Source organism: Lissotriton vulgaris, chromosome 6 (genome assembly GCF_964263255.1).
Source record: "Lissotriton vulgaris chromosome 6, aLisVul1.2, whole genome shotgun sequence".
NCBI classification, from domain to species: Eukaryota; Metazoa; Chordata; class Amphibia; order Caudata; family Salamandridae; genus Lissotriton; species Lissotriton vulgaris.
In genome coordinates, this window is record NC_141694.1 from 28,369,581 (window position 1) to 28,397,113 (window position 27,533).

The 27,533-nt window shown below is 54.0% G+C and overlaps 1 protein-coding gene across 2 annotated transcripts in view; it reads right to left on the reverse strand.

Moving 5' to 3' along the window:
- The window catches only part of DAAM2 (dishevelled associated activator of morphogenesis 2), a 683,417-nt gene that overhangs the window by 17,774 nt on the left and 638,110 nt on the right, over positions 1-27,533 (reverse strand). For both annotated transcript variants that reach the window (XM_086925887.1, XM_086925886.1), the window contains one exon: positions 10,903-11,073. In XM_086925887.1, the coding sequence (XP_086782013.1) occupies positions 10,903-11,073 (171 nt within the window). The remainder of the gene's footprint in view (positions 1-10,902; positions 11,074-27,533) is intronic.

The window sequence follows — 27,533 nt, forward strand, 5'->3', positions numbered from 1 at the left end:
CCCTCATCCATCACAGAGCGGGGAGCTGTGTGCACACAGCCCTCATCCATCGCAGAGCGGGGAGCTGTGCTGTGTGCACGCAGCCCTCATCCATCACAGAGCGGGGAGCTGTGCTGTGTGCACACAGCCCTCATCCATCACAGAGCGGGGTGCTGTGTGCACACAGCCCTCATCCATCGCAGAGCGGGGAGCTGTGCTGTGTGCACACGCCCTCATCCATCACAGAGCAGGGAGCTGTGCTGTGTGCACACAGCCCTCATCCATCACAGAGCTGGGAGCTGTGCTGTGTGCACACAGCCCTCATCCATCACAGAGCGGGGAGCTGCGCTGTGTGCACACAGCGCTCATCCATCACAGAGCGGGGAGCTGCGCTGTGTGCACACAGCCCTCATCCATCACAGAGCGGGGAGCTGCGCTGTGTGCACACAGCCCTCATCCATCACAGAGCGGGGAGCTGTGCTGTGTGCACACAGCCCTCATCCATCACAGAGCGGGGAGCTGTGCTGTGTGCACGCAGCCCTCATCCATCACAGAGCGGGGAGCTGTGTGCACACAGCCCTCATCCATCACAGAGCGGGGAGCTGTGCACACAGCCCCCATCCATCACAGAGCGGGGAGCTGTGTGCACACAGCCCTCATCCATCACAGAGCGGGGAGCTGTGTGCACACAGCCCTCATCCATCACAGAGCGGGGAGCTGTGTGCACACAGCCCTCATCCATCACAGAGCGGGGAGCTGTGTGCACACAGCCCTCATCCATCGCAGAGCGGGGAGCTGTGCTGTGTGCACGCAGCCCTCATCCATCACAGAGCGGGGAGCTGTGCTGTGTGCACACAGCCCTCATCCATCACAGAGCGGGGAGCTGTGCTGTGTGCCCACAGCCCTCATCCATCACAGAGCGGGGAGCTGTGTGCACACAGCCCTCATCCATCACAGAGCGGGGAGCTGTGCTGTGCGCACACAGCCCTCATCCATCACAGAGCGGGGAGCTGTGCTGTGTGCACACAGCCCTCATCCATCACAGAGCGGGGTGCTGTGTGCACACAGCCCTCATCCACCACAGAGCGGGGAGCTGTGTGCACACAGCCCTCATCCATCACAGAGCGGGGAGCTGTGCTGTGTGCACACAGCCCTCATCCATCACAGAGCGGGGAGCTGTGCTGTGTGCACACAGCCCTCATCCATCACAGAGCGGGGAGCTGTGCTGTGTGCACACAGCCCTCATCCATCACAGAGCGGGGAGCTGTGCTGTGTGCACACAGCCCTCATCCATCACAGAGCGGGGTGCTGTGTGCACACAGCCCTCATCCATCACAGAGCGGGGAGCTGTGCACACAGCCCTCATCCATCACAGAGCAGGGAGCTGTGTGCACACAGCCCTCATCCATCACAGAGCGGGGAGCTGTGTGCACACAGCCCTCATCCATCACAGAGCGGGGAGCTGTGCACACAGCCCTCATCCATCACAGAGCGGGAAGCTGTGTGCACACAGCCCTCATCCATCACAGAGCGGGGAGCTGTGTGCACACAGCCCTCATCCATCGCAGAGCGGGGAGCTGTGCTGTTTGCACACAGCCCTCATCCATCACAGAGCGGGGAGCTGTGCTGTGTGCACACAGCCCTCATCCATCACAGAGCGGGGAGCTGTGTGCACACAGCCCTCATCCATCGCAGAGCGGGGAGCTGTGCTGTGTGCACACAGCCCTCATCCATCACAGAGCGGGGAGCTGTGCTGTGTGCACGCAGCCCTCATCCATCACAGAGCGGGGAGCTGTGCTGTGTGCACACAGCCCTCATCCATCACAGAGCGGGGAACTGTGCTGTGTGCACACAGCCCTCATCCATCACAGAGCGGGGAGCTGCGCTGTGTGCACACAGCCCTCATCCATCACAGAGCGGGGAGCTGTGCTGTGTGCACACAGCCCTCATCCATCACAGAGCGGGGTGCTGTGTGCACACAGCCCTCATCCATCACACACAGCCCTCATCCATCACAGAGCGGGGAGCTGTGTGCACACAGCCCTCATTTATCACAGAGCGGGGAGCTGTGCTGTGTGCACACAGCCCTCATCCATCACAGAGCGGGGAGCTGTGCTGTGTGCACACAGCCTTCATCCATCACAAAGCGGGGAGCTGTGTGCACACAGCCCTCATTTATCACAGAGCGGGGAGCTGTGCTGTGTGCACACAGCCCTCATCCATCACAGAGCGGGGAGCTGTGCTGTGTGCACACAGCCCTCATCCATCACAGAGCGGGGAACTGTGCTGTGTGCACACAGCCCTCATCCATCACAGAGCGGGGAGCTGCGCTGTGTGCACACAGCCCTCATCCATCACAGAGCGGGGAGCTGTGCTGTGTGCACACAGCCCTCATCCATCACAGAGCGGGGTGCTGTGTGCACACAGCCCTCATCCATCACACACAGCCCTCATCCATCACAGAGCGGGGAGCTGTGTGCACACAGCCCTCATTTATCACAGAGCGGGGAGCTGTGCTGTGTGCACACAGCCCTCATCCATCACAGAGCGAGGGCTGTGCTGTGTGAACACAGCCCTCATCCATCACAGAGCGGGGAGCTGTGCTGTGTGCACACAGCCCTCATCCATCACACACAGCTCACATCCATCAGCTGTGCTGAGGCTGCCTGTGCTGAGGAAGAGACGCAGGACACAGACAGGATGTGTGTGCTGCTGTGTGTGCTTTGGGGGAGGGAGGGTAGTGTCAGGGGTCGGGCGCTGCGAGCTCTGTGGCTTCTGGTGCCTTGGGAAAGTATGAAGCTCGCACATGGAGGGCAGTTCCCATGAACCTCAGGGGGAGGAGCCGAGCAGGCGACCAGCAGCAACTGGGACTGGAGAATGAATCCAGGATAAGCCCCTCTGAGCCTGCTGAGAGATGGAGGCCGGGCAGAGCAGAGGGCCCGAGGCTCAGCGGGGGCCCCCTGCCCTGTGGCAAACCCCCTCAAGGAGCCAATCCGAGTGGGGGAGTCAGTGGCGTAACCAGTGGCGGTGCGTCCATTGGGGGCGTTGGGGCGTTGCCCCACTAGCCATGGACGACCGCACTGGCAGTGGCAATGAAGAATGACTTTTAAAAAATAAATGTGTGATTTAAAGAAATGTAATCTGACCCGAGCGCACTGCGCGCTACCTGTCCCAGGAAAAGCCCAACCGAATCGGGCATCTATAATGAAGTGGGCGGTGGGGGGCGGGGCAGCGGCAGAGTGGCAGGCAGGCAGCGCACACAGACAGGCAGCGGGGTGCTGACTACGCATGCTAAATCCCGGAGTACTACATTTTTTGACTGGCTCGCGCATGCTCATAAGTGTAGACCTTCCCTCCCCCCTCTCCCCTAGCACTCCGATACATAGACAGGGACCCGGGGCCCCGGTCACATCTAGGGCAGATAGGAGCCTGCTCGTGGGCCAATCCTGGCGCAGTGGCACTGTTCACGCTGCGCCAGGATTGGCTGCTGCAGCAGGATGGTGCCGTGATTAGGTGTTGGCTGCTCGCACAGTAATGGCCAATCACATATGGCTATATCCAGCCATGTAGTCGGTGATTGGCCATTTCCCTACGCTCTTGGACAGGCAGGACGTCACAGCACGCACGTAGCACACCAGTGCTGCCAGTGCCACCGTCAACACCAAGAGACTGAGTGAGTAGTAAGTGTGAAACTGAAAGTAGAACGAACTTTCTAGAAGTATAGTGAAGTCGAGGTCCGAGCCGAGATTGAGTTCTAGTGTGTGGGAGAGTAGAGAGAGAGTCAGTCTTAAGGTAGAACATTGATGTTCTTAACACCCCTCATGAATCTGATCCCAACAAGGCAGACTCGAGTCGACATCATTCTGAGGTGGGAAAACTGCGCAGCATGAATTGCCCGGCAGTGACTATCATCTGTTATGTATAGCAGCACTTAGAAACAGCAGAAGCACAATATTTAGCACTATATAAAAAGGTTTTCTCTTAGGTTATTCAGTAAGCATTATATAACACTGCAAGAGTTCAGTTTGGCGTTTCATGTTCGAGGTTTGAGTGTATTTATAAAACTATCATAATTTTACTGATGGTGCCGTTGAGACAACGTAATATTGTATGTTAAAAATAATGGATGATGTTATAAAGATGGTATGGCTTTGGCGGAACTTACGGTGAACATACTACTTTAATTGGTGCATTTCCTGTCATTTGTTGATTTGTGTTCTGTGTACTATTAACCTCCCATCAACGTTAATTTATAATCTCAAATGTTTTCTTACGAATTCCTCTATATTACTTTTAAAAACTACACTTTCAGTGTCTTAGTTATAGCTACAATGTAAAGTCTAAAACTCGCTGGCAATCCCTAGTTATGGTAAGCTGACCACAACATAATTCATGCCCCGGCGCTGCTCATGAACTCACAGACACAGTATTGATGATATCTCAATGACATCGTGCTTGGTTGGAAGCCACAGTCTCGGATTTAGCCATTTGGACTCTCAAATGGACATCACTGACGTTCGTTAATGGATTGAGATCCAAATGCTGGCTCTCGACTAGGCCCTTTGCCAAGCCTACATACCCACAGTGCTCACAGTGCACAGCTGTTAGCTAGAACCACCATTCACAGTGCGCGTGACACTGGTGCCTACTGATCTTCTCCGACCTCGTTGTGACCAGTGTTTGAGTCGTGTTGTATGTGCAGCCTAGGACCCCCTGCTTGGACCTGCTTTGTTTGCTGGACTGACATACAAGTTACTGCGTAAGTGTTGACCAATCCGACACTGCTGTAATAATATACTAGTGCAGCATTGGCATTGCGCGCCCCCCCTTCAAAGTGAATTATTTCCACCCACTGTGAATGTGTTGAACGTCACGTCAGCATTGCAATTTCCTATGCTCCGAGTCTGTCTGTGCTGTCTCGCACGCACTCACCCTCATCATTGATGCGAGCGTCATTCTAATTGGTCGACTCGTAACTTTATTATCATCTTGCATTTGCAAATTAATGTAAGTAACCGTTCTTATGTATTTTTATATATTACTTGTTACATTTCATATCAGGATGCCGAGCTCAGAGGCTATTATACTGTACACACACAGTTAACACTGTCTTCGCGTGGAGTATGTTGCATTTCCTGTTTTGGGCCATCTGACCTTTGGCTGTGTGGGCTGGATAGAGCAGGGCTACTCGGACCTGACGGCTCCTCTCTTACGGCAGACCCAATATATTCTGGGCGATTTATTTTCAGGTTATTGCCTTTGAAAAGCATCCAGAGCTCGGACAGCCCCTGAAAGGCTGGTCGGGCTGGGAAAGCGCCATTTCCAACATGGCTGTGACAGTGGGACATTTTGGGGTCAGTGCTTGCAGTGATTATTGTAAAGGGCACATGGGGGCGAAGGATGGATTAGTGCTGCACTAAGGCCAAGAAATAACCTGTTCTGTAAACTGCCACTGCTTCCTCAACAATACCTGTTTTCGCCACTTTTTCATTTACATCCAATATTGACACTAGTCCTCCTTACAGTAAATACGAAGTTTTGTAGTGGTGAAAAGTCAACTCATGTCAGTAGACCATCATGTGTGTCGGGGACTCCTCAGGCTGTGGTTATAATCCTGCGCCAGGGTTCCCTCGGGAAGGGTTTGTAACATTCCTAAGCCAGTGCTCCCGCAGGACATTTTTTATAATACTCCCATGCCAGGCCTCCATCAGGACTCCTTCAAAACATTCCCACGCCAAGGCACCCTCGAGAGGGTTTTGCAATATTCCCATGCCTGGGTCCCCGAGGATATGTTTATAACATTCCCATGCCAGGGCTCCCTCGGTATACGTTCATAATCTTCCTGTGCGCAGACAGGCTGACGTGGTGCATCTGTTGGGTTTCATGACTTCCATGTATGTGACTCGCTGCTTCCTTAGTAAAGCTCTCTAACGCTTTCGTGCAGTGCAGGCGCTTTATAAAATTGCATCAATAATAGACAACATGTACAATAAAAGCACACCATTCGTATCGCCACGGGAGACAGCTGCTACTCATCCCTAACTTGCTCTTTGATCCCCTGCCCGGCCCTTGGCACTCCTGGGCTGTCGTTTTATTAGACACATGGTGACCTCAGGCTAGCACCTGGAAGCTTTGAGAACTTGTTTGCACACTCACTGTGTGATAATAGCTCCTACTCCTCACCCTGTGAAGGGACCTTTTATCCTGTGGTACAAGTACACGTAAGGTCTGAAGGGGCGGAGGGAGAAGGCACCAAGGATATTGTTAATGTTTTTCCTAGAGAGAGATCAGAGTTTTGTCTAATGGAAGTTTTGACTCATGGAAATGTAGCACAGAAGGTTAATGTGCCTGCTGCAAAGAACATGTACCTGATGAAATCTGTTATGAAGCTCTGTGGTTATACTGAATAAGCGGCTACCTATGTTATATGACAGCTCTTTAATAATGTAATACCTGCACTTTCACAATTGCTTTATTAACCTTCCTGCTTTCTCAAATTTGCTTGAAAATGCACAATTTTTCCACTATTTTTTCAAAATTTTGGAAAAAAACCCTCCCTAGGGGGTTCGGGCTCGCACGCTACGCTCGCTCGCTACGGTGCAGTTTGATTATCAGTTTCCGCCCCACCACTTTCATATGTCACCAGCCGCCACTGGGCGTAACAATAGCCCCGCAGTCCGGGGCCCGGAGTTTGAGGGGGCCCCCTCCGGTACTGAGCACGGGCGGTGGCCCCTGAGAGCTCCTGACTGGGTTTGAGAGTGGGGGTGAGGAGGTCCGTCTAATTTGGCAGGGGGGCTCAACTTTGGTTACGCCCCTGCTGTGAGTGTGAGAAAGGCTTGTCCTGCTGTGTCTGCTGCACCCAGGTCTTTAAATGGAAAAAGAGAATCACACTGATTGAGGTGGGGCTGGGAGGGGCGTGTCTGGGGGTGTGGCTTGCAGGCAGGCATGTCAATATCAGCATTTTCTTCTTCAATGTAAAGTGCCCTGGTGCCCCACGGCCAAGTTCAGCTCATAAGTGGAGGACGGAATTTGTATTTTTTGCAGTTTTATAGCACGGGAGATTTAAGTAATTTGCCCAAAATCACACTGCCCCCCTGCCAAGTTCGCACTATATATAACTGCTAAAATGTACCAGTTGTGCCCTTCACCCAGGAGCCGACCTGAACCTGGGCCGAGGGGCATTAGGTGCTCACAGGCAATGGCGAGTGTATTTAAACATTTTTTTTTCAGATTTATATAGCGCAAACTCGCAATGGCGAGTGTATTTGAACATTTTTTTCAGATTTATATAGCGCAAACTCGCAATGGCGAGTGTATTTAAACATTTTTTTTCAGATTTATATAGCGCAAACTCGCAATGGCGAGTGTATTTTTTATTTATTTTTGCAGATTTATTTAGCACAAACTCTACCGAGGCAAGGGGAGATTATGTGATTTGCTCAGAGTCACAGGATGTGGAATCGACCCCGTGGCTCGCACCTTGGTTTCTCAGCTCAAAAGTCAGCAGCTCTGGCCATGAGGCCACATCCTCCTTATACTGCAACTGACAGCATGACAGACCGGAGCTCACATCGCCTTACTCCTGCCGCGCTGTCAGTTTGAAGTGTAAGGCTGCGCGTTACCTCTGGATGTACTATGTCAATTTATGGATCCTTCTATTTGTACTATGTCTTGTAAAGCGCCCCGATGCCCTCGGGTCTTGCCAGCACTATATACAACTCTCAAATAAATAAATAAATAACCGAGGGATGGAAACCACTTGCCATTGACTGTCGGAGCGCCTCACAGACGCGTGCTCTGTAAGCGCCCTACTCAGCAGCACCTGCGCTGCACGTGCCCATGGCCCAGAGCCCGACCCCACGACGCCACCGGGAGTACCGGTACTCTCTCGACACAAGGAGAAGTCTGTGTACTCAATGGGAGGACACAGAGAAGTGTCGGGACTCAGTACCGTAACCGCTCTGTGCTCTGGACGCTTCTGTGGCTCTGCCCGGACAGATGGTCTATGCCCCATGCTGGGCCCATGGATGGGACTTGGGCAGGTCCCAAACTAACCCCCCCCCCCCATTGCACTGGCAGGTGTCAATGAACCCCGTTTAACCCGTTCCGTGCTCATGACGAGCTCAGCTCGTCATGACTGTTGCGCCGCAACCACGCGGGGATAATTCCCCCGCTGTGCTGGGCGTTCCATTAGAACGGGCGTGGTCGTGACGAGCTCAGCTCATCATGAGCACAGCGCCACCATGCTGCATGACGAGCCGAGCTCGTCATGAGCACTGTGGAGCTGCGCACGCCCACCCTCCCCCCGCGCAGCAGGGGAATTAGCCCCGCGGGGGAGGGGTTAACCTGACCTAAGATAGGCCTTCTTGCACCCTCTCCCTAGCCCGGTGGACACAATGAAATGGTCCGAGCCCCACTGTGGGCGTCTCCCCTCCACAGAGATTCTAGTGCACGGAACCTGACATGATGTGGCCTAACGGCTAGAGTGGTCGACTTCGAAGCTGGGGAACCGGATTCGAGTCTTTCCAGGGACGCTGAATATCCTGTGATTCTGGGTAAATCAAATAATCTCCCCATGCCTAACAAAATGAATGTGTCCGTCTGTAACGCAACTGGTTCTCATCTAAAGCGCTCTGATAACTTTGGGTCGAGTTTGCGCTATCGCTATATAAAAAAAAAAAAATGGAACGCCCAGCACAGCGAGGGACCATGCTACTCTTCAGCTGTGCATCACAGGGTTCACTCCTACCTTCACAAAAGTTAGCCTCAGCGCTGCAGCACAACGCGCACAGCTCCTGGGGTGCCGAAGGGCCCTGTCTCCGCAGAGGGTCTCACGACCCCTCTCTGCCTCTCACCTGCCACCAATTTCTCACTGCGAAGCAACACACTGACATGCACCCCTGGTGCACCAGAACCATCAGATGCATACTACCTGCCCCCCCACCAAATATGTACACAAGAGGGAGGGGTGCATGCATCCGCAGTTTAACACGGAGCAGCACACATACACAAATCATGCATGCAACACACATCAACTGCTTAGCATGCAGCTCACATTCGCAGATCAGCATACATAAGACTTTCACAGTTCACCAAGAAGCACATGCGCCCAGTTCATTATGCAGCACACATTCATGGTTGAGCTTGCAACACACATCCGCAGTTCACGACGCAGCACAGTCACAGCTCAGCATGCACAGCAATGTTTTATGGTTACCCATGCAGTACTCAGCACCAATTCAGACTTCACCATGCATCACACATTTACAGTTCAGCATGCCGCACGCCCATGTAGCTGAGGATACAGCACAGATACAGCACAGATTCACAGGTTAGCATGCTGCATGCAGCTATAGCTGAGGATACAGCACACATTCACAGTTTAGCATGTACCATACCCTTGTCGCTGAGGATACAGCGCACACGCACAGTTTAGCATGCAGCACGCCCTTGTAGCTGAGGATACAGCACAGATTCAGCACAGCATGCAGCACGCCCTTGTAGCTGAGGATACAGCACAGATTCACAGGTTCGCTTGCTGCATGCAGCTATAGCTGAGGATTACAGCGCACATCCACAGTTTAGCATGTACCATGCCCTTGTCGCTGAGGATACAGCGCACACTCACAGTTTAGCATGCAGCACGCCCTTGTAGCTGAGGATACAGCACAGATTCAGCACAGAATGCAGCACGCCCTTGTAGCTGAGGATACAGCACAGATTCACAGGTTCGCTTGCTGCATGCAGCTATAGCTGAGGATTACAGCGCACATCCACAGTTCAGCATGCAGCACGCCCTTGTAGCTGAGGAAATAGCACAGATACAGCACAGCATGCAGCACACCCTTGTAGCTGAGGATACAGCACAGATACAGCACAGATTCACAGGTTCGATTGCTGCATGCAGCTATAGCTGAGGATACAGCGCACATCCACAGTTTAGCATGCAGCACGCCTTTTTAGCTGAGGATACAGAGCACATTCACAGTTTAACATGCAGCACCCCTTGTAGCTCAGCATACAGCGCCCATCAACAGATTAGCTTGTTGCACTCAACTGTAGCCGAGGATACAGCGCACACAGTTTCGCTTGCTGCACATACACATTTCTACATACAGAGTGATTGGCAGGTTACGTACAGTGTTCTCTGCTAGGCCAATGAAGCTCTTTGCATTTACATAAGGAGACTGATAGACTCTGCGTATAGATCAGGGGTGGCACCGGTAACATGGATGGTAAGCCAATCAATGCATCGATAAATAGTAAAGTGAGTATTGGGCTACGTCCAGCTTCTACGAAGCGTGAATTTGAAGGATGTACGCGTGGACTTTCTTACGGGAAACATCGTTTACAACGCGGGGATTACATCGCAATGCTATTACATTGCGGTTTTCACAACGCAAGTCGTTACAACGACTTGTGCTGGATGGCGCTCTAGGACAAGGAATCGTAAAATTTACTATCTAACACCTTCCCTACTGTACGTAGACTGGAGTTGGAATAGTAAATTATACTACTCGTAAGTCCAGCGCCCTCCAACACAAGTCGTTGTAACGACTTGCGTTGTAAAAACCGCAATGTAATGTACCGCGATGTAAACGTATGTGTTGTAACGTCATACATCCCTCTCTTACTCTTTCTAAAGGTCTTGAAGCTCACACTCTTGTTACCTTGTAAGTGTAGTTTGTTGGTCATGCGGGAGAGTTGTGTCTTTTCCAGCCTATGTGTTACTTTGTGTTAATAAACAGTTTTTGTAAATAGAAGACATACATAGCGGTCAACACGTCCTCTTCAATGAGATGCTACTCAGCCCTGTACCTTCTGGTGCACAGTGGTGCATTAGGGCTCAGCGTTCTATGAGGGCCTCAAACAGTGGACTCCGCGCATGTCAAGCCCCTCCCCCTCACTTCCTCTCCCGCTCACCATGGCCTCCATGCGTGCCCTCCGCTCCTCCTCCTCCTTGCGCTTCCTCATGGCTTCCAGGTCCTGCTTGGCCTCTGCGAAGGACTGCAGAAAGGTGTCGAAGGTGCCGAAGAACTCATCCGGCTGCATCTTACCCTCACCCTCTCCGAAGAGCCGCAGCGCCTTGGCGAACTATGCAAGAAACAAACCAGAAAAGAAGGAAGCCATGTTTACTTGTAGGGTTCACCATAGAAGAACAAGCCAACATCTGAAAAGACTGCAGATAACAGTAAACAAGGACCACAAAGAGGGGCGTTGGCTTCCATGAGGTTAGCAATGATCGGTCATTCAACTGCAAGTGCCAAGAAGCCTGGTTGCTCCTCTGCAGATGAATGCTAGCTCTCAACGGTTTGTACCTCTGCAGATGTATGCTAGCTCTCAACAGGTTGTGTCTCTGCAGATGGATCCTAGCTCTCAATAGATGCCAGCTCTCAACAGGTTGTGTTTCTGCAGATGGATGCTAGCTCTCAATAGATGCCAGCTCTCAACGGGTTGTGTTTCTGCAGATGGATGCTAGCTCTCAATAGATGCCAGCTCTCAACGGGTTGTGTTTCTGCAGATGGATGCTAGCTCTCAACGGGTTGTGTCTCTGCAGATGGATGCTAGCTCTCAACGGGTTGTGTCTCTGCAGATAAATGCTAGCTCTCAACGGGTTATGTCTCTGCAGATGGATGCTAGCTCTCAACGGGTTGTGTTTCTGCAGATGGATGCTAGCTCTCAATGGGTTGTGTCTCTGCAGATGGATGCTAGCTCTCAATGGGTTGTGTCTCTGCAGATTGATGCTAGCTCTCACCGGGTTATGCCTCTGCAGATGGATGCTAGCTCTCAACGGGTTGTGTCTCTGCAGATGGATGCTAGCTCTCAATGGGGTTGTGTCTCTTCAGATGAATGCTAGCTCTCAACGGGTTGTGTCTCTGCATATGGATGCTGGCTCTCAATGGATGCTAGCTCTCAATGGGTTGTGTCTCTGCAGATGGATGCTAGCTCTCAATCGGTTGCGTCTCTGCAGATGAATGCTAGCTCTCAACGGGTTGTACCTCTGCAGATGGATGCTAGCTCTCAATGGGTTGTGTCTCTGCAGATGAATGCTAGCTCTCAACGGGTTGTGTCTCTGCAGATGGATGCTAGCTCTCAACGGGTTGTGTCTCTGCAGATGGATGCTAGCTCTCAACGGGTTGTGCCTCTGCAGATGGATGCTAGCTCTCAACGGGTTGTACCTCTGCAGATGGATGCTAGCTCTCAACGGATTGTGTCTCTTCAGATGAATGCTAGCTCTCAATGGGTTGGGTCTCTGCAGATGAATGCTAGCTCTCAATGGGTTGTGTCTCTGCTGATGGATGCTAGCTCTCAACGGGTTGTGTCTCTGCAGATGAATGCTAGCTCTCAACGGGTTGTGTCTCAGCAGATGAATGCTAGCTCTCAACGGGTTGTGTCTCTGCAGATGGATGCTAGCTCTCAGCGGGTTGTGTCTCTGCAGACGGAGGCTAGCTCTCAATGGGTTGTGTCTCTGCAGATGGATGCCTGCAGATGGATGCTAGCTCTCAATGGGTTGTGTCTCTGCAGATGGATGCTAGCTCTCAACGGTTTGTGTCTCTGCAGATGAATGCTAGCTCTCAACGGGTTGTGTCTCTGCAGATGGATGCTAGCTCTCAACGGTTTGTGTCTCTGCAGATGGATGCTAGCTCTCAACGGGTTGTGTTTCTGCAGATGGATGCTAGCTCTCAATAGATGCCAGCTCTCAACGGGTTGTGTTTCTGCAGATGGATGCTAGCTCTCAACGGGTTGTGTCTCTGCAGATGGATGCTAGCTCTCAACGGGTTGTGTCTCTGCAGATAAATGCTAGCTCTCAACGGGTTGTGTCTCTGCAGATGGATGCTAGCTCTCAACGGGTTGTGTTTCTGCAGATGGATGCTAGCTCTCAATGGGTTGTGTCTCTGCAGATGGATGCTAGCTCTCAATGGGTTGTGTCTCTGCAGATTGATGCTAGCTCTCACTGGGTTATGCCTCTGCAGATGGATGCTAGCTCTCAACGGGTTGTGTCTCTGCAGATGGATGCTAGCTCTCAATGGGGTTGTGTCTCTTCAGATGAATGCTAGCTCTCAACGGGTTGTGTCTCTGCATATGGATGCTGGCTCTCAATGGATGCTAGCTCTCAATGGGTTGTGTCTCTGCAGATGGATGCTAGCTCTCAATCGGTTGTGTCTCTGCAGATGAATGCTAGCTCTCAACGGGTTGTACCTCTGCAGATGGATGCTAGCTCTCAATGGGTTGTGTCTCTGCAGATGAATGCTAGCTCTCAACGGGTTGTGTCTCTGCAGATGGATGCTAGCTCTCAACGGGTTGTGTCTCTGCAGATGGATGCTAGCTCTCAACGGGTTGTGCCTCTGCAGATGGATGCTAGCTCTCAACGGGTTGTACCTCTGCAGATGGATGCTAGCTCTCAACGGATTGTGTCTCTTCAGATGAATGCTAGCTCTCAATGGGTTGGGTCTCTGCAGATGAATGCTAGCTCTCAACGGGTTGTGTCTCTGCTGATGGATGCTAGCTCTCAACGGGTTGTGTCTCTGCAGATGAATGCTCTAGCTCTCAACGGGTTGTGTCTCTGCAGATGGATGCTAGCTCTCAGCGGGTTGTGTCTCTGCAGACGGAGGCTAGCTCTCAATGGGTTGTGTCTCTGCAGATGGATGCCTGCAGATGGATGCTAGCTCTCAATGGGTTGTGTCTCTGCAGATGGATGCTAGCTCTCAACGGGTTATGTCTCTGCAGATGAATGCTAGCTCTCAACGGGTTGTGTCTCTGCAGATGGATGCTAGCTCTCAACGGTTTGTGTCTCTGCAGATGGATGCTAGCTCTCAGCGGGTTGTGTCTCTGCAGACGGAGCCTAGCTCTCAATGGGTTGTGTCTCTGCAGATGGATGCCTGCAGATGGATGCTAGCTCTCAATGGGTTGTGTCTCTGCAGATGGATGCTAGCTCTCAACGGGTTGTGTCTCTGCAGATGAATGCTAGCTCTCAACGGGTTGTGTCTCTGCAGATGGATGCTAGCTCTCAACGGGTTGTGTCTCTGCAGATGGATGCTAGCTCTCAACGGGTTGTGCCTCTGCAGATGGATGCTAGCTCTCAACGGGTTGTACCTCTGCAGATGGATGCTAGCTCTCAACGGATTGTGTCTCTTCAGATGAATGCTAGCTCTCAATGGGTTGGGTCTCTGCAGATGAATGCTAGCTCTCAACGGGTTGTGTCTCTGCTGATGGATGCTAGCTCTCAACGGGTTGTGTCTCTGCAGATAAATGCTAGCTCTCAACGGGTTGTGTCTCAGCAGATGAATGCTAGCTCTCAACGGGTTGTGTCTCTGCAGATGGATGCTAGCTCTCAGCGGGTTGTGTCTCTGCAGACGGAGGCTAGCTCTCAATGGGTTGTGTCTCTGCAGATGGATGCCTGCAGATGGATGCTAGCTCTCAATGGGTTGTGTCTCTGCAGATGGATGCTAGCTCTCAACGGGTTGTGTCTCTGCAGATGAATGCTAGCTCTCAACGGGTTGTGTCTCTGCAGATGGATGCTAGCTCTCAACGGTTTGTGTCTCTGCAGATGGATGCTAGCTCTCAGCGGGTTGTGTCTCTGCAGACGGAGGCTAGCTCTCAATGGGTTGTGTCTCTGCAGATGGATGCCTGCAGATGGATGCTAGCTCTCAATGGGTTGTGTCTCTGCAGATGGATGCTAGCTCTCAACGGGTTGTGTCTCTGCAGATGAATGCTAGCTCTCAACGGGTTGTGTTTCTGCAGATGGATGCTAGCTCTCAATGGGTTGTGTCTCTGCAGATGGATGCTAGCTCTCAATGGGTTGTGTCTCTGCAGATTGATGCTAGCTCTCACTGGGTTATGCCTCTGCAGATGGATGCTAGCTCTCAACGGGTTGTGTCTCTGCAGATGGATGCTAGCTCTCAATGGGGTTGTGTCTCTTCAGATGAATGCTAGCTCTCAACGGGTTGTGTCTCTGCATATGGATGCTGGCTCTCAATGGATGCTAGCTCTCAATGGGTTGTGTCTCTGCAGATGGATGCTAGCTCTCAATCGGTTGTGTCTCTGCAGATGAATGCTAGCTCTCAACGGGTTGTACCTCTGCAGATGGATGCTAGCTCTCAATGGGTTGTGTCTCTGCAGATGAATGCTAGCTCTCAACGGGTTGTGTCTCTGCAGATGGATGCTAGCTCTCAACGGGTTGTGTCTCTGCAGATGGATGCTAGCTCTCAACGGGTTGTGCCTCTGCAGATGGATGCTAGCTCTCAACGGGTTGTACCTCTGCAGATGGATGCTAGCTCTCAACGGATTGTGTCTCTTCAGATGAATGCTAGCTCTCAATGGGTTGGGTCTCTGCAGATGAATGCTAGCTCTCAACGGGTTGTGTCTCTGCTGATGGATGCTAGCTCTCAACGGGTTGTGTCTCTGCAGATGAATGCTCTAGCTCTCAACGGGTTGTGTCTCTGCATATGGATGCTAGCTCTCAGCGGGTTGTGTCTCTGCAGACGGAGGCTAGCTCTCAATGGGTTGTGTCTCTGCAGATGGATGCCTGCAGATGGATGCTAGCTCTCAATGGGTTGTGTCTCTGCAGATGGATGCTAGCTCTCAACGGGTTATGTCTCTGCAGATGAATGCTAGCTCTCAACGGGTTGTGTCTCTGCAGATGGATGCTAGCTCTCAACGGTTTGTGTCTCTGCAGATGGATGCTAGCTCTCAGCGGGTTGTGTCTCTGCAGACGGAGCCTAGCTCTCAATGGGTTGTGTCTCTGCAGATGGATGCCTGTAGATGGATGCTAGCTCTCAATGGGTTGTGTCTCTGCAGATGGATGCTAGCTCTCAACGGGTTGTGTCTCTGCAGATGAATGCTAGCTCTCAACGGGTTGTGTCTCTGCAGATGGATGCTAGCTCTCAACGGGTTGTGTCTCTGCAGATGGATGCTAGCTCTCAACGGGTTGTGCCTCTGCAGATGGATGCTAGCTCTCAACGGGTTGTACCTCTGCAGATGGATGCTAGCTCTCAACGGATTGTGTCTCTTCAGATGAATGCTAGCTCTCAATGGGTTGGGTCTCTGCAGATGAATGCTAGCTCTCAACGGGTTGTGTCTCTGCTGATGGATGCTAGCTCTCAACGGGTTGTGTCTCTGCAGATAAATGCTAGCTCTCAACGGGTTGTGTCTCAGCAGATGAATGCTAGCTCTCAACGGGTTGTGTCTCTGCAGATGGATGCTAGCTCTCAGCGGGTTGTGTCTCTGCAGACGGAGGCTAGCTCTCAATGGGTTGTGTCTCTGCAGATGGATGCCTGCAGATGGATGCTAGCTCTCAATGGGTTGTGTCTCTGCAGATGGATGCTAGCTCTCAACGGGTTGTGTCTCTGCAGATGAATGCTAGCTCTCAACGGGTTGTGTCTCTGCAGATGGATGCTAGCTCTCAACGGTTTGTGTCTCTGCAGATGGATGCTAGCTCTCAGCGGGTTGTGTCTCTGCAGACGGAGGCTAGCTCTCAATGGGTTGTGTCTCTGCAGATGGATGCCTGCAGATGGATGCTAGCTCTCAATGGGTTGTGTCTCTGCAGATGGATGCTAGCTCTCAACGGGTTGTGTCTCTGCAGATGAATGCTAGCTCTCAACGGGTTGTGTCTCTGCAGATGGATGCTAGCTCTCAACGGTTTGTGTCTCTGCAGATGGATGCTAGCTCTCAGCGGGTTGTGTCTCTGCAGACGGAGGCTAGCTCTCAACGGGTTGTGTCCTCGGCTCTAAAGCCCTCGGCAGTGCTCCTCATGACCAGACCACAGACCAGCTGAGACAGCAGTGGGGACCGACCTGCTGGTACCAAGACCCTGGCAGAACCTGTCCTGCTGGTGCCAAGGCCCTGGCAGAACCTGTCCTGCTGGTGCCAAGGCCCTGGCAGAACTTGTCCTGCTGGTGCCAAGGCCCTGGCAGAACCTGACCTGCTGGTACCAAGGCCCTGGCAGAACCTGTCCTGCTGGTGCCACGGCCCTGGCAGAACCTGTCCTGCTGGTACCAAGGCCCTGGCAGAACCTGCCCTGCTGGTACCAAGGCTCTGGCAGAACCTGTCCTGCTGGTGCCACGGCCCTGGCAGTATCTGACCTGCTGGTACCAAGGCCCTGGCAGAACCTGACCTGCTGGTACCAAGACCCTGGCAGAACCTGTCCTGCTGGTACCAAGGCCCTGGCAGAACCTGTCCTACTGGTGTCAAGGTCCTGGCAGTATCTGCCCTGCTGGTGCCAAGGCCCTGGCAGTATCTGACCTGCTGGTACCAAGGCCCTGGCAGAACCTGTCCTGCTGGTACAAATGCCCTGGCAGAACCTGTCCTTCTGGTAACAAGGCCCTGATGGAACCTGTCCTGCTTGTGCCAAGGCACTGGCAGAACCTGTCCTGCTAGTGCCAAGGCCCTGGCAGAACCTGTCCTGCTAGTGCCAAGGCCCTGGCAGAACCTGTCCTTCTGGTAACAAGGCCCTGATGGAACCTGTCCTGCTTGTGCCAAGGCACTGGCAGTATCTGCCCTGCTGGTACCAAGTCCCTGGCAGAACCTGTCCTGCTGGTGCCACGGCCCTGGCAGTATCTGACCTGCTGGTACCAAGGCCCTGGCAGTATCTGACCTGCTGGTACCAAGGCCCTGGCGGAACCTGACCTGCTGGTGCCAAGGCCCTGGCAGAACCTGACCTGCTGGTACCAAGACCCTGGCAGAACCTGTCCTACTGGTGTCAAGGTCCTGGCAGTATCTGCCCTGCTGGTACCAAGGCCCTGGCAGTATCTGACCTGCTGGTACCAAGGCCCTGGCAGAACCTGTCCTGCTGGTACCAATGCCCTGGTGGAACCTGTCCTGCTTGTGCCAAGGCACTGGCAGAACCTGTCCTGCTAGTGCCAAGGCCCTGGCAGAACCTGTCCTGCTTGTGCCAAGGCCCTGGCAGAACCTGTCCTGCTGGTACCAAGGCCCTGGCAGAACCTGTCCTGCTGGTGCCACGGCCCTGGCAGAACCTGTCCTGCTGGTACCAAGGCCCTGGCAGAACCTGCCCTGCTGGTACCAAGGCCCTGGCAGTATCTGACCTGCTGGTACCAAGTCCCTGGCAGAACCTGTCCTGCTGGTGCCACGGCCCTGGCAGTATTTGACCTGCTGGTACCAAGGCCCTGGCGGAACCTGACCTGCTGGTGCCAAGGCCATGGCAGAACCTGACCTGCTGGTACCAAGGCCCTGGCGGAACCTGACCTGCTGGTGCCAAGGCCCTGGCAGAACCTGACCTGCTGGTACCAAGGCCCTGGCAGAACCTGTCCTGCTGGTACCAAGGCCCTGGCAGAACCTGACCTGCTGGTACCACGGCCCTGGCAGAACCTGTCCTGCTGGTACCAAGGCCCTGGCAGAACCTGCCCTGCTGGTACCAAGGCCCTGGCAGAACCTGTCCTGCTGGTGCCACGGCCCTGGCAGAACCTGTCCTGCTGGTACCAAGGCCCTGGCAGAACCTGCCCTGCTGGTACCAAGGCCCTGGCAGTATCTGACCTGCTGGTACCAAGTCCCTGGCAGAACCTGTCCTGCTGGTGCCACGGCCCTGGCAGTATTTGACCTGCTGGTACCAAGGCCCTGGCGGAACCTGACCTGCTGGTGCCAAGGCCATGGCAGAACCTGACCTGCTGGTACCAAGGCCCTGGCGGAACCTGACCTGCTGGTGCCAAGGCCCTGGCAGAACCTGACCTGCTGGTACCAAGGCCCTGGCAGAACCTGTCCTGCTGGTACCAAGGCCCTGGCAGAACCTGACCTGCTGGTACCAAGACCCTGGCAGAACCTGTCCTGCTGGTGCCAAGGCCCTGGCGGAACCTGACCTGCTGGTGCCAAGGCCCTGGCAGAACCTGACCTGCTGGTACCAAGGCCCTGGCAGAACCTGTCCTGCTGGTGCCAAGGCCCTGGCAGAACCTGACCTGCTGGTACCAAGGCCCTGGCAGAACCTGACCTGCTGGTGCCAAGGCCCTGGCAGAACCTGACCTGCTGGTACCAAGACCCTGGCAGAACCTGTCCTGCTGGTACCAAGGCCCTGGCAGAACCTGTCCTACTGGTGTCAAGGTCCTGGCAGTATCTGCCCTGCTGGTGCCAAGGCACTGGCAGTATCTGCCCTGCTGGTGCCAAGGCCCTGGCAGAACCTGTCCTGCTAGTGCCAAGGCCCTGGCAGAACCTGTCCTGCTTGTGCCAAGGCCCTGGCAGAACCTGTCCTGCTGTTACCAAGGCCCTGGTGGAACATGTCCTGCTTGTGCCAAGGCCCTGGCAGAACCTGCCCTGCTGGTGCCAAGGCCCTGGCAGAACCTGTCCTGCTTGTGCCAAGGCACTGGCAGAACCAGTCCTGCTGGTACCAAGGCCATGGCAGAACCAGTCCTGCTGGTGCCAAGGCCCTGGTAGAACCTGTCCTGCTTGTGCCAAGGCCCTGGCAGAACCTGTCCTGCTAGTGCCAAGGCCCTGGCAGAACCTGTCCTACTTGTGCCAAGGCCCTGGCAGAACCTGTCCTGCTGGTACCAAGGCCCTGGCAGAACCTGTCCTGCTAGTGCCAAGGCCCTGGCGGAACCTGTCCTACTTGTGCCAAGGCCCTGGCAGAACCTGTCCTGCTGGTACCAAGGCCCTGGCAGAACCTGTCCTGCTGGTGCCACGGCCCTGGCAGAACCTGTCCTGCTGGTACCAAGGCCCTGGCAGAACCTGTCCTGCTGGTGCCACGGCCCTGGCAGAACCTGTCCTGCTGGTACCAAGGCCCTGGCAGAACCTGCCCTGCTGGTACCAAGGCCCTGGCAGAACCTGTCCTGCTGGTACCAAGGCCCTGGCAGAACCTGTCCTGCTGGTACCAAGGCCCTGGCAGAACCTGTGCTGCTGGTACCAAGGCCCTGTCATTTTTCAAAGTACAATCTACTGCAGGCACAGCACGCGCCTCTTTCACTCCTGGTGTCACGAGGTGGTCCTCCATTTAACAGCATTGAAGGGGCTTCCTTAGCACCTCAGGGGTTTCACCCTCCGTTTGAGCCCACAAGGCGTGGCCAGACCACCACAAGTCGATAAAGCCCCTTCCTACCAAGCACCCGGATACCTACAAAGAGGCCATCAGTGGTTTAACAACTGGTCAAGGTTTGGCCAAATGAGAAGCTACTTTGATTGTCACGTGTCTGGTCCACTCGAACACCAGCACCTGGTCTGCCCAACCCAGCTTCTCTGCCCCCTCCTCTCCCGGGGCAGCATCCTTCCCTGCCCTCACACAACTCTGCCCACTGTCCCTGGCAGTGACTCTGTGTCTCACCCCTGTCCCAGCTCCCTGCTGACTGTCATCTGTAAACACTCGACAGATGATGGGTGGAATGCTTGTCCAACTACTGGCATTCGCACGGGGCAGCATTCCAATCCATCATTTTTGGCCCGCTATAATCTTTATGCAGGTGAAACAGAAACTCTTGCGCCCAACATACAAACGAGAATCTTGGGCGTTTTCCAGCTCCCGGGCACAAGAGTCCCCTCGGCCGCCTTGTGTCGAAATAGTACATGGAGAGGATGGGGTATACCCATAGTGCAAGGAAGGGGTATACCCATAGTCCAAGGAAGGGGTATACCCATAGTGAAAGGAAGGGGTATACCCATAGTGCAAGGAAGGGGTATACCCATAGTGCAAGGAAGGGGCATACCCATAGTGCAAGGAAGGGGTATACCCATAGTCCAAGGAAGGGGTATACCCATAGTGAAAGGAAGGGGTATACCCATAGTGCAAGGAAGGGGTATTCCCATAGTACAAGGAAGGGGTATACCAATAGTGAAAGGAAGGGGTATACCCATAGTGAAAGGAAGGGGTATACCCATAGTGCAAGGAAGGGGTATACCCATAGTGCAAGGAAGGGGTATACCCATAGTGCAAGGAAGGGGTATACCCATAATGCAAGGAAGGGGTATACCCATAGTGCAAGGAAGGGGCATACCCATAGTGCAAGGAAGGGGTATACCCATAGTCCAAGGAAGGGGTATACCCATAGTGCAAGGAAGGGGTATACCCATAGTGCAAGGAAGGGGTATACCCATAGTGCAAGGAAGGGGTATACCCATAGTGCAAGGAAGGGGTATACCCATAGTGCAAGGAAGGGGTATACCAATAGTGAAAGGAAGGGGTATACCCATAGTGCAAGGAAGGGGTATACCCATAGTGCAAGGAAGGGGTATTCCCATAGTACAAGGAAGGGGTATACCAATAGTGAAAGGAAGGGGTATACCCATAGTGCAAGGAAGGGGTATACCCATAGTGCAAGGAAGGGGTATAACCATAGTGCAAGGAAGGGGTATACCAATAGCAGATAAAGAGGGTATATACTTTCAGAACTGCGTGGAGGACAGGCAGTGGGATATACCAATAGTATATGGAGGTAAAGGGGGATATTCCAATAGTGCATGGAGGGGGGGGGGGGCATATAGCAATAGTACATGTACATGGAAGGGGATGCACCAGTAGTAAGAGGAATATACCAATAGTCCTTGGAGGGATGGCAGATGTACCAATAGTGAGAGGGATACACAATGAGTACGTGGAGAGGATAGGAAAATACCAATAGTGCATGGGGGGAGGGGACATACCAGTAGTGGATGGAGCAGAGACGGGTGCAAGGGACAGGGTTGTAAACTGCACATCAATGTGGACTCAACCATCCTTGAGGGAGGCGCCTTACCTCTAGGGGTGACTGTGACCCGCTTTACAAAGGCTGTTTGACTGATCGATCGATTGATTGGCCCAAGTAGGCGTGACCAGCAGCAGATATAAAGCAGCCAGCCTTGACTTCTACCGTCCATCTCTCTCATCTGCAGACGACAAGTCTAGGAAACGGCACCATAACAAGACAAGCGCGCCCCCGCCTGAAAGCAGACATGAGCGCGCCCAGGCGGGCCCTCCTGGGGGTCACTCCAGGCCCCGGGGGGGCAGCGCGCCCCCGCCTGAAGGCAGACATGAGCGCGCCGAGGCGGGCTCATGTCTGGGGGTCACTCCAGGCCCCGGGGGCGGCGCGCCCCCGCCTGAAGGCAGACATGAGCGCGCCCAGGCGGGCCCTGCTGGGGGTCACTCCAGGCCCCGGGGGGGGCGGCGCGCCCCCGCCTGAAGGCAGACATGAGCGCGCCGAGGCGGGCTCATGTCTGGGGGTCACTCCAGGCCCCGGGGGGCGGCGCGCCCCCGCCTGAAGGCAGACATGAGCGCGCCCAGGCGGGCCCTGCTGGGGGTCACTCCAGGCCCCGGGGGGCGGCGCGCTCCCGCCTGAAGGCAGACATGAGCGCGCCCAGGCGGGCCCTGCTGGGGGTCACTCCAGGCCCCGGGGGGGGCGGCGCGCCCCCGCCTGAAGGCAGACATGAGCGCGCCCAGGCGGGCCCTGCTGGGGGTCACTCCAGGCCCCGGGGGGGCGGCGCGCCCCCGCCTGAAGGCAGACATGAGCGCGCCGAGGCGGGCTCATGTCTGGGGGTCACTCCAGGCCCCGGGGGGCGGCGCGCCCCCGCCTGAAGGCAGACATGAGCGCGCCCAGGCGGGCCCTGCTGGGGGTCACTCCAGGCCCCGGGGGGGCAGCGCGCCCCCGCCTGAAGGCAGACATGAGCGCGCCGAGGCGGGCTCATGTCTGGGGGTCACTCCAGGCCCCGGGGGGCGGCGCGCCCCCGCCTGAAGGCAGACATGAGCGCGCCCAGGCGGGCCCTGCTGGGGGTCACTCCAGGCCCCGGGGGGCGGCGCGCTCCCGTCTGAAGGCAGACATGAGCGCGCCCAGGCGGGCCCTGCTGGGGGTCACTCCAGGCCCCGGGGGGCGGCGCGCTCCCGCCTGAAGGCAGACATGAGCGCGCCCAGGCGGGCCCTGCTGGGGGTCACTCCAGGCCCCGGGGGGCGGCGCGCCCCCGCCTGAAGGCAGACATGAGCGCGCCCAGGCGGGCCCTGCTGGGGGTCACTCCAAGCCCCGGGGGGCGGCGCGCTCCCGCCTGAAGGCAGACATGAGCGCGCCCAGGCGGGCCCTGCTGGGGGTCACTCCAGGCCCCGGGGGGCGGCGCGCCCCCGCCTGAAGGCAGACATGAGCGCGCCCAGGCGGGCCCTGCTAGGGGTCACTCCAGGCCCCGGGGGGGGGGGGCGGCGCGCCCCCGCCTGAAGGCAGACATGAGCGCGCCCAGGCGGGCCCTGCTGGGGGTCACTCCAGGCCCCGGGGGGCGGCGCGCTCCCGCCTGAAGGCAGACATGAGCGCGCCCAGGCGGGCCCTGCTGGGGGTCACTCCAGGCCCCGGGGGGCGGCGCGCCCCCGCCTGAAGGCAGACATGAGCGCGCCCAGGCGGGCCCTGCTGGGGGTCACTCCAGGCCCCGGGGGGGCGGCGCGCCCCCGCCTGAAGGCAGACATGAGCGCGCCCAGGCGGGCCCTGCTGGGGGTCACTCCAGGCCCCGGGGGGGCAGCGCGCCCCCGCCTGAAGGCAGACATGAGCGCGCCGAGGCGGGCTCATGTCTGGGGGTCACTCCAGGCCCCGGGGGGCGGCGCGCCCCCGCCTGAAGGCAGACATGAGCGCGCCCAGGCGGGCCCTGCTGGGGGTCACTCCAGGCCCCGGGGGGCGGCGCGCTCTGTTAAAAAGGGTTTCAAAGACAACCGGTAACCAAAGACCCTTTTATGTTGCCCGGCGGTATCGCCTCTATGACCCACCAATATTAATCAATGAAGAAGCAGGCGCTGGAGACTGGAAGGCGGGAAACGAGGATTTTATTCTCTCCGGAGGAGAACACATCAATTCAGACAGCAAGTATCGTCACGAGGTGCTCTAACCACATCTCTGAGGCCGGGCCTCTTATACTAGAGTTTACGACCTTTATTGCACATAACACATTCTCGTAATATTTTAATACTTGAAAGAACATCCTCGGAATCTCCCCTCCAGACCCGTTCCCACATACATTTACAGTTGGATTCCCCACCCCGGTCACAACAGGTGATGGTGGTCGCACAGCAGGGCATTCCGCCGATTCACGGAATGCGTGGGGTTGATCGGATCTCATGGGGTGGGGGCTTTGATCGGTTCGGGGGTCTTTTGATGGGGAGGGGAAGCTTCCTACTGTACGGGGTAATAAACAGTATCCGCAGGGTCAGGTGGCAGCCTGGGAACGAGGAAGACAAACGGGGACACAGGAAAAGGGGGTTTGCATCAAAAGGGTTTGAGGCCATGAAAGGAATGAAGGGAGGTGTCGCGCTGGGAACAGGATGGGGTTCCGTGGTGAAGCTGCGCTGGAGAGGGGTTTATGACCCAAGGCATGAGAGAGCGGGGGGGTTGTCAGCGTGCGGGGGAATGCTTGCGAGGTTAAGAGAGAGAGAGACGCGCTGGCTATTAGTGAGGGGCAGGGAGGCCATGGTGCTCAAAATGGCTGCCGCTTACGCGCACGAATGGGCCTGGAAAGGGGGCAAGATGGCGCCGATAATGTTCACCAAGTTTGTATTTATTTTTCACAGTCCTCCCTTTAACATTTCCAAGACATCTTGCTGGCCTATTTCCTATCTACCCCTATATGCAGTGATCATAAGTAAGGGAGAGGGGGCTTGGGTGAAAGAACTGTACGTAAACATCACATTATAAACATCATATTGAAAAATCTCATCAGTCAGTAGGCGGGTTCATTGTTAAGTTGGTTGCAGGAAAAAGTCATCGTAATGCAATATCAGACTAGAATCACGTAGCGAGGGTGTTGGGTACAGATCATAGAATAAGAACTGGTAAATTATCATATAAATAAGTCCTTTTTGTATACAGTGGGTGCATAGTCAGTCCAATGGTGATTTGGGAGAGAAAGGAGATACAGTAAAAATATCAGAGTTCTTCGTTGTCCTTTTGTCGTCTTCTGTCGGCACTGTTTGAACACCTGGATTACCTATCAACAGAAATGTTCATGTGGATCGAGCCGTTGGGGGTAATTGTGAGATCAGTTCGTTTCTTGAGTCTCTGTGGTGGGCATTTCCTGTTGCTTCCATCATCTTCCAAGGTGCTTGGTAGCGGGCAGAACCACAGACTTTGTTTATCTTTTCTTCGGGGGCGACCCTTGGTGGAGTTCTAGGTCACCGTTCTGGGATTTAACACAGTTCGTGGTCTACTTAGTCGGAGCTCCCTCCCTTTTGACGTAGGGAGTACTCTTCTCTGGGTAGCTCAGTAGGATTTGGAGGAACTTGGGAGTTCGGGTGGAAAGGTGCGGGTGTGAACAGTCCTTATGGTAGGTCGGAGGAAGAGGGGATGGAGCAAGGCCAAGTCGGGAACAGATCAGGGGGGGGGGCGGAGAGTTTTGCGTCAGGCGAGTCCGAGACCATGTTCAGAGAGCGGGGGCTTTTTGGCACACGTTGATCATAGAGCAGGGGCTTCAGGTCAGCCCTTTCCTTAGCTTTGTTTGAAACAGTGCCCCGTCCTGCGACTCCTTACTGCCGTGGTCTCGCCTTGGCCTCCGTTGCTGACGTTCCACAATCCGCAGTCAGGCCGCGTGCTCCCACATCCGGTCTCTTTCTCCTCCGACAGCGATATCCTTAAATGAGTGTTGAAAAGACAGTCTTTAGAGATTTTGCAGAAAAAGGTAATTACATGAATCTACTTTCTTTCCCAACACCAAGCGACTAGCGTAAGCACTCGCTACATTTGAGATTTTTGCGGCTTACGTACAAACAATTGATGATGGGTTTGCTGGATTCCTTGCAACTTCCTTTTGTTGGCTAATTCTTTGACGCTTTGATGATTATTACGTTCATTTGTCATATGTCTATTATAGTAGATGTCAGTTCTTCTGGCAGAGACCCATTTCTCTAGTACGAGTCTTGCAAGGCTAGGCTAGTCTTCAGGGCCTTGTATTTTACAAAAAGTGCAACGTGCTATTCACCATAGTCTGATAAGCATCCTTCTGAGGGATGAACATAGGCTAAACGAGTCTGCATTACATAAAAACATCTTATTTTCAACCATGCCTACTGCAACAAGTTCTTTCGTTTTTCAATCTAATTTTCAACTTTGCACACATCCTTCTAACTTTCTATATAAATCCTCGCAACCTGGTTACTACAAAAACTCGGGAGGGGTGGTTTGCAATAATTATTAAACTTATCCTCGGGGAAGGAGGGATCTGATGGATACCAAACTGGGGGCATTTTGGGTAGATGGGGGTGTCTCGATCATTTCTTACAGCTTGGGGTACGGAGACAATTTTCAATGGGGATGGTCGCATCACCACAGACACATTTTTATCATAGGAGCCACTGACAAAGAGTTCCCTGAGAGTGGGTCAAATTTAGGGAACCTTAGTCGTCTTACCTGTCCCTTTCCTATCGGCCAATTTAAATTTCATCCATATTTTAGTAGAAAAGGAGAGGTAGTAACGTGGTACCAATACAATTTTATTTAGGACAGATTTGCACAAATACTTGTGGTATTTGGGGCCAATCAGGAGGTGCACCAGGTTCGCCAATTAGGTGCCAGTTGCTAGGAAGAGGGAAAGTGTGGAGGGGTGGAAGAGTGAGTGAGAGAAAGAGAGAGAGAGAGAGAGAGAGACAATAGGCCGAACAGTACACGTGTGACATAGAGAATGACCGTGTATTGTTTGGGCTATTCAGTGCGTTACCCAACGTTAGACGTTTCGGGTCTGTGTTAGGAGGTGGGAAGCATGCGGTTTTGGGACAGAAAAGCGTTAGATTTGGTAAAAAGGTCGTGAGAGCGTCCTTGTTGTGCCATTTTGTAGCGCTAGTCCGTCTTCATGCATCGGGCGTGACGTGGTTCCAGATCCCTTATGATACTCTAATCGGGATTCTAATGTAACCTGCAGAGGGAAAAAGGGGGAGAAAAAAAGGGGGGGGGTAGGGGGACAACATTCGAACACATCAAATGTAAGGGCACGAAAATCCTTTACTTACCACATAATCGTACTTGTCTCTTCGGGATATAATCCCTTAGGGTTCTGGTTTCTTAAAGTCATGGGGGCAGGCAATGTGATAGGTGGTTCATGGGGAGGTTCGAGGATGGCGTTAAGGATCGTGTGTAGTAAAAACGCTAAAAAGAGGAATCAGAGGTGCCTAGCGCGAGGTACCCGGTTTCGTAGATGTATCCGGTCATCGGGGTCCCAAAATCATTCCCAAAGCTGTGATGTTCTTAAGGCATACCAGTTCTTTGTTCAACCCTGTACCTTAGTACCTTCGACCACCATATCCTTATAGCAATTTATCAATCACACCTTTTTACTTTACCCATTCTCTGAAGTCGAGGTCCTTCTTCATAAGCAGCGTATCATACCTTCGTTTTGACCATCAACCCAGGGCCGAACAACCATTTCTCGGATAACCTTAAAAAGAGAGCAGAACAGTTGCGCACAGAAAAACCCTCCCACCGATACCCGTATTTACAAAAGTACGCGGAGCCTATCCATAGCTTCTAAGACTTTTATTTGTAGAGTTATTCAGTACGTAAAAGGTGAGAGCGCAATTCATATTTTGGCCTGACATGTCGTCGATGGAAGCACATACAGTAGGGGGTTATTTTGTAGTACAAGATCATGTAAAAAGGTCTAATTAATTATTTGTAAGTAACCAAAAACATTTCATTGCGTGA